The sequence below is a fragment of the Brachionichthys hirsutus genome, chromosome 4 (genome assembly GCF_040956055.1).
Source record: "Brachionichthys hirsutus isolate HB-005 chromosome 4, CSIRO-AGI_Bhir_v1, whole genome shotgun sequence".
In the NCBI taxonomy this organism is placed as follows: domain Eukaryota; kingdom Metazoa; phylum Chordata; class Actinopteri; order Lophiiformes; family Brachionichthyidae; genus Brachionichthys; species Brachionichthys hirsutus.
The window spans coordinates 1,264,400-1,271,907 of record NC_090900.1 but is presented as its reverse complement, the minus strand read 5'-3'; the positions used below and the strand labels follow the sequence as shown (position 1 = coordinate 1,271,907).

The window sequence follows — 7,508 nt, the reverse complement described above, 5'->3', positions numbered from 1 at the left end:
GTTATTTCTTTATTCCAGAGATGCATTTATGTACTTACAGACAGACATGTGAACGAATGCCTCTGATGCACACGTTACCATTCGTAGTAATACTGCACACGTATACCAGAGAGAGTGATCGGTGTAACGGCGGAGCTCTGACTTAACACATGCTGTGATTGGTCAGGTTTGTAGGTCTTCCATCCTTTGTTCAGTTTTACTACAGTAAAAACACACAACACATGCAGTTCTGTCTCTATGCAGACGTCCTTTTATTTGGCATTTTAAGGTGAGAAGATGGAAAAACTCCGACACATCCCCCCCTCTGCCGGGACGCGGCACCGCACTCTGAGATCAATAGCAGTCCGCGTGATGGTATTAGCACTTTGTGTCTGACAGTAAGCACTTTGTAACTCGTGTGGAGGCAGAGAGTCGACGGAGACATCCTGGGACACCATTCACTCAGAGTCCAGACCAAAGGACATGCTCCGAGCCCGGACCCCATCCCTGTGGTCAAAGGACATGCTCCGAGCCCGGACCCCATCCCTGTGGTCAAAGGACATGCTCCGAGCCCGGACCCCATCCCTGTGGTCAAAGGACATGCTCCGAGCCCGGACCCCATCCCTGTGGTCAAAGGACATGCTCCGAGCCCGGACCTCATCCCGGGGGTCTTATCACAGCTTTCCGTCTGGATGTATGTGCTTTTAAATACTAATAGAACCCAAAATGATTCCACCAGCTTATTGCTGTTGGCTTGTGTCAATGTCTGCTGCTGGGACACATCTTTGCTTGGACTAATAGAAGACGCAGAGACCCCCCCCCCCCCAGACGAGGCCTGCCTTACTGATCGAGAGGGACAGCTCTAGTCAGGCTTCAGAGGACTGACCCCAGGCCTCTTTTTCCTTCTATGAAACACTGAAATGTGAGTTTAAACAATGGCTCAGTTTGTTTATTTATTTTTATTGTCAATAAACTCCACATTAAGACCAAAAGCAACATATAGAAAAGGCTCAAATACGTCTGGTTTTCTAGTGCAGTGGTTTAAATGTCCTTCCAATCTTCTATTATAGAAAGTGTATGAAAGCCATGACCAAAATAGTCCCACACTCTGTCCTCCTCTCAGTTATGGTTGGACTTATGAGTGAAAAGTCCCTGTTGTGTTAGAACCCTCTGGAATATCCCGAAGGCCCCCCGAGGATCCCCCGAAGGCCCCCCGAGGATCCCCGGATACACACGAGTGTTCTCGTTCATCTCGAAGGTTTTCAGCGGGGGAAAGGATGGAATTTTATTTCTCAGAAAAAAAGTGACTCAAGCTTTGGATACACACATAATACTTCCACACAGGATTACTCATTCATTTGTACAGTATATATATATATATATATATATATATGGATATTTGATTCATAGCCACTCACAAAAATAGATACTGTTAACAATCTTATAATTCGATGGCTTAACATAGACAATGTTAGCCACCATGGCTAACGGACAGACGCGTCACCAACAAGGCGTAAACGTCAGTCTGGTGGAGAAACAGTGCAAACGGCACAGCAACAAATGCTGAGATCAAAGGTGACAAAAAGATGGAGGCTGGGTCACTCCAGGAAGCAGCGCAGCAAATTCCCTACCGACTAACGCCGGTTAGCCGCTAGCCGTTCAGCCAATCGTGGATGGATGGAGGAAGACAGCAGGTGATGAGGGGCGGAGTCAGCCTTGCTGCACACGCGCGACAGGTTGGGGAACTTTTCACTGACCAGTCTTCATGACCTGATAGCTAATGCTTTTGAGGTATTAGTACTTTGGGCAGTACAATGTCACAAAGAATATTGCTGATGATTATTGAAAACATTTATAAATGATAGTAAAATCTATAAAAGTTGAACAAAGAATCCGCCTGATTTAGCAGCACTGACACGGCCGGGCTAGTTATGCAAGCTAGCTAACTCATTTTAGCACGCTACCAAGTGTGTCTTAAATCCACGGCTCATTTCTTAATTGTTAGAATTTAGGGGTTTTCTAAATGTGCGAACAGTTTTCCAGACTCTGGCCCGACTGCCGGTTCACTGTCCAGCCGATTCATTACCGGCTAACGGCCCTGGTTAAAGGTCAACGGAGAGAAAGCTGGTGAAGGACTCGCACTGAAGCCTGCTGAAGGGTGAAACGTCGCTGCTGCTGAGGTGGAGTGACCCGGCCTTTGACCCGACCCATCAGGTCCGATGACGTCCTCCAGAGCTTCCTACTCATTTTGCTTGGTTGGATTCTTCTTCGGCTCTTTCTAACACATGGCTGGTCGGGTCGCGTTTTGTCACGCGACCCGACAACAGACAGCCCAGTGCGTTGGGACCGCTTTAAGGTTCTGGTGGCGCTGGTTCCCTGGTTTCCCTTTAAGCTAACAGCAGCAGAGGTTTCAGTGTGGCTGGGTGGCAGAGGGGCGGCGGCGCGACAACCCAAACCTCATGGGACTAACAAAGTAAAAGGCACTTTAAATTTCAACGTTACTAGGTAGAATATATATGAATGAGAGACTTCAGAGACACAGGCATCGTCATATACGAAGGAATGCAAAGAGAGTATAAACACTTCACGTCAGGTATATATGCTAGTAATACGTAACATGGCGTACGTAACCTTTGTCGTAGGGGCTTATAAACGCAGGGTATAGCTGTGATGAAGCGCGTTGTGGGGTGAGCCTGAGGGTTTCGTGAGGGCAACACTCGTGGCAATTGGTTTCAGTTGCTGTGCACAAACTGAAGAGTTGCATAGAGAAGAAAACAGGAGGTTCCTCGTCACCATTAAAGGGGCGGGAAAGAAAGCGCTGGGACACAACACGACAAACGAAGACCGCGTGTCCTATCCCAACGGATTGCTTTTGCCTCCTGGAAGCAAAGAAAGGCAGGTCCCTCCCGTGAAGACGCACGAGTCCGTCTGAAGTCAGCAGCTTACTTGTTGTGCAGGGCGTGATGGAATGGAAGGCGTGTGCAGAGTGCATGTGCAGCCGAGGGCTACAGTTCAGTGTCCTGATACTGGTAGGAGGTGGCCGAGCAGCATCCTGGCACCGCCACCTCCCTCCCCTCATCTTTGCCGGGGTAGAAGTGAGCTCCATCCCTGGAGAGCGGAGGAGTCTGGGGGTCAGGACCAGAGCAGGAGCTGGAACAAAAACCCAAACTGCTCTCAGTCCTGCCGTGCGGTGCGCACATGTGGTACTAGGTGTGTACTAGGTGTGTACTAGGGGTGTACTAGGTGTGTACTAGGTGTGTACTAGGGGTGTACTAGGGGTGTACTAAGGGTGGCTGTTGAGGTGGGCTCCACAGCTCTGGATCATTGCTTGTTCAACTCTTCAAGGAGTCATGCAGAAACATACGACATTAACTCTTTGAGTGCCAGCCATTTTCAGCTCAGCTTTATGCTGAACGCGGCGGTTTTGGCGCATTTGTCCTGACATTCAAAGTCCCACAGAATATTCTTGACTATGACCATGCACACACCGAACCGACCACACGCAAGGTTAAAGTCTCTTCCTTCATCAGGGCAGTTGATGGCGCTCCTAACATTTTTCGTTCCGAGGTTATTGGCCGTCTTTAGACGTGAATTGCACTGAAAGGGTTAAAAACTTTTTGTTTTGGGGTATTTAAAATTAAAAATTCAGCACAGTCTCAAAATAACTGAGCACCTGCAGAGGTCTATCATTTTATTTCCTGTAAACTCCATCCGGGACTGATTGAGTCGTCGACCAGTACCGAGTCAGCGGCATCAGTTTCAGAACTCTGAGGCGGCGGCACCGCGACTCCGGCCCGCTCCGGACAAGCTCCTTTCTCCATTAGCTGAGCTTAAAGCACGGTGAAGGTGCATTACGGAGCTGGAACGAGTGACAATAAGGGTGCGTTCCCACTGCGCAGTTTGCTCCCTTTTAAAAGGACCAGAGTTCCTTTCCTCGGATTATCCGCTCAAAAAAGTCCGCCTGAAAAGGAGGGTCTCGGTCCCTTTGGGCGGAGCAAAGGACGGAGCAACGTACGTAGTGACGCTACGCGGTGCGTCTCCGGAAGAGGAAGTACAGCGGGTACTCCAAGCTGCTCCAAGTGGTGAAATATGCACTGCTGTGTGTAGATTTCATGAACTAAATACTTTAATATTTTGTTTAGAACCAGCTACGTATCACCGGTAACTGACGCGACTTCTCCCTGCAGCTCCACGGCGCTTTAACAGTCCAGCGCGGAGCGGAGAATCAGCTGATCGGCAGCGACAGTTTCTCATTCCGTTGTTCTGAACTGATCCAGAGACTTTACGGATCCCCAGCGACTTTGTGTTTGTTAGAAACGACTAGCGTTGTGTAACATTTATGATTTAGGCCTGAACTAAATGAGATTCCCTCCGTGAATGAGCAGCAGTCATAACTGCGCACTCAAAAAAAAAAAAAATGGGAGAGGGCGGGACTTCCCCTCCTACTCTGTCCAATCGACGAGCGCCCCTTTCAGCCACGCGACGTTGCTCGGGAAAGTTCGTTCCGTGAAGAAATCACAGTGTGAACGCAGACCTTTCAACTAATTATAAATGCAGGAATTTGCTCCCAAAGGAACCGAGTCCTCTTGGCGCAGTGGGAACGCACCCCAAGCCTTGTTTATTAAGAAAGCTTCATGAAACGGGCCTCAGGAGCGAATCTGAAGGATTAGCTAAGAGGAGCCGTCGGCTGGACGTCGGCCTCGCCCCGACAACACAAGAGTAAAGAGCACGGAGTCACACACTCACAGCAGAGCCTGGGAACAGTCGCACGGCAGCGGCGAGCCTACCCGATGGGCTGCGGGCGACTGTGGTCCAGTTTGGCCGTCTTCAGAGGGACGGCATAGATGTCGGCGTGTCTCTGAGAGAATTCCATCTGGAAACACAAACGGACTGATTATCGCTGATATCCAGAGGAACCTGCAGCGCCTCCTTTAGGACGGTGCGTTCTGAGAAAAGGAAACGAGGCTGCGTAAAGAAAGCGCATGGAACCATGTCTGCGAGGCTAAAAGATGAGATTCACACAGGAAGAGACGAGACAAGAGAGAAAAACCGGTCAGAGGTGGAGATCATCTCAGAGGCGCTCAAAGACCAACGGGCTCGAGTCGGTTCCTTTCCCTCTGATGGGCGTTCATCAACAGATACCACCGGCTACCACGGATATGCGTAACACCCCACCCCAAGCACCAATGGCAACACTCAGCGACGCCCACCCTGGCATTCTGCGCTTCCTGCACCTCCAGCATCCTCCGGGCCCGGGCGAAGTGGTCCATCTTCTCAAAGGCCTTGATCTTCCCCATGAAGGACCTCATGGACGGATCCTCCACGGGGGTGTCCTCTGCCGACTCCTCCTGCTGCCGACAGCCTGCCACGACAGCGAGGGGGTGCACCGGCGTGCCCCCGAAGCTGCTGGCCAGGGGTACAGGGGGTGGGTGGGGCACCCCCAGGGGCCGTGGTTTGCTACCGGAGTGGAGGTGGCGAGGAGGAGTTGGGGGCAGCGGGCCAGGGGAGGGGGCAGAACGGGAGATGGGTGGTGGGGGGTCGTTGTTGCTGCTGGCAGGGCTGCTGCTGGAGGGAGAATCGTAGCTGCGGCTGGAGCTGGGGGGCGGAGGGGGGTGCTGGCGAAGGCGTGGCCTGGGGGAGCCTGATAGGAGGACTGGATCCTCCCTTAAAGACAGTTTCACCTGAAAAGAAGACGAATCATTAGAGACAGAACACTGGACTCTTCAACCTGGTCCGAACGCTAGCTGCTAACAGCGCTACTGCTAACCTCAGTGCTACTGCTAGCAAGTTCTACTGCTAACGTCAGTGCTACTGCTATCCTCAGCGCTACTGCTAGCCAGTGCTACTGCTAACCTCAGTGCTACTGCTAACCTCAGCGCTACTGCTAACAGCGCTACTGCTAACCTCAGTGCTACTGCTAGCCAGTGCTACTGCTAACCTCAGTGCTACTGCTAGCAAGTTCTACTGCTAACCTCAGCGCTACTGCTAGCCAGTGCTACTGCTAACCTCAGTGCTACTGCTAACCTCAGCGCTACTGCTAACCTCAGTGCTACTGCTAACCTCAGCGCTACTGCTAACCTCAGCGCTACTGCTAACCTCAGTGCTACTGCTAACCTCAGCGCTACTGCTAACCTCAGCGCTACTGCTAACCTCAGCGCTACTGCTAACCTCAGTGCTACTGCTAACCTCAGCGCTACTGCTAACCTCAGTGCTACTGCTAACCTCAGCGCTACTGCTAACCTCAGCGCTACTGCTAACCTCTGAACATCCAAAGTGATTTCCATTGACGTCACTGGTGTGTGTGTGTGTGTGTGTGGGGGGGGGTTATATACCATATGCATCCTTACCTTCTCCGTTATGAAGACAGGTGGGGGGCTGGACCTGTTGAGGATATCCCAGCTGCTCATCTTCTTCATACGACCCCTGATGTCTGGACTGTACCGGCGCAAGATCTACACGCACGCACGCACGCACACACACACACACACACGCACGCACGCACGCACGCACGCACGCACGCACGCACGCACGCACGCACGCACGCACACACACACACACACACACACGCACGATAAGGACAGGTTGTCATAAACTGACTCGACTCAGTTTTCGTAGGAACCCGTCGGAGCAGTTTTAACTATTTTATGGGACGTTTGTTCACGCGCAGTCGAATGGTTTCCAGTGGACGTTGTGGGCGGGGCCTGCTCAGACCAATCAAACAGACGTGTTGCTGACTGGCTCAGATTTATTCCAGCTTGTTCAGCTTTTATTCTGAAATGTATTTGTTTGATACTGTTGGAGTCAAACTACGGATGTTGTTTTTGCTGGAGCCGGTCTTTGTCTGCATGCTGAGGTGTTTGAATTTATACACTTGTGGCCATGGAGGTGATTGAAGTACCTGAAGTACCTGAAGCTAATGGTTTGGAGAGTTGAGTACTCTACTTTTGGTACTTGTGCCATCGTGTATTTAGACATGAGGTTGTTCAGAGACAGAGCAGAGATCCCCCGCCTTCCCTGTAGGTGGCAGCACCGCCCTTAGTGGAGGAGGAGAACACATGCATGGCGTTCAGACTCCCAGAGGATACGCCCTGACTGAATGCTGGTCTTCAAAGGCGTTCAGACTCCCAGAGGATCCACCCTGACTGAATGCTGGTCTGTAAAGGCGTTCAGACTCCCAGAGGATCCACCCTGACTGAATGCTGGTCTGTAAAGGCGTTCAGACTCCCAGAGGATCCACCCTGACTGAATGCTGGTCTGTAAAGGCGTTCAGACTCCCAGAGGATCCGCCCTGACTGAATTCTGGTCTGTAAAGGCGTTCAGACTCCCAGAGGATCCGCCCTGACTGAATGCTGGTCCGTAAAGGCGTTCAGACTCCCAGAGGATCCGCCCTGACTGAATGCTGGTCTGTAAAGGCGTTCAGACTCCCAGAGGATCCACCCTGACTGAATGCTGGTCCGTAAAGGCGTTCAGACTCCCAGAGGATCCGCCCTGACTGAATGCTGGTCCGTAAAGGCGTTCAGACTCCCAGA

General features: G+C 51.4%; 1 protein-coding gene across 1 annotated transcript in view; it reads right to left on the bottom strand.

Annotated features, from left to right (window-relative positions):
- The window catches only part of tjp2b (tight junction protein 2b (zona occludens 2)), a 66,209-nt gene continuing 58,701 nt past the window's right edge, over positions 1 to 7,508 (bottom strand). The window contains 4 exon segments of the mRNA XM_068738732.1: positions 1 to 3,129; positions 4,767 to 4,852; positions 5,190 to 5,660; positions 6,327 to 6,431. Coding sequence (XP_068594833.1) covers positions 2,985 to 3,129; positions 4,767 to 4,852; positions 5,190 to 5,660; positions 6,327 to 6,431 — 807 coding nt within the window. The 3' untranslated portion in view covers positions 1 to 2,984.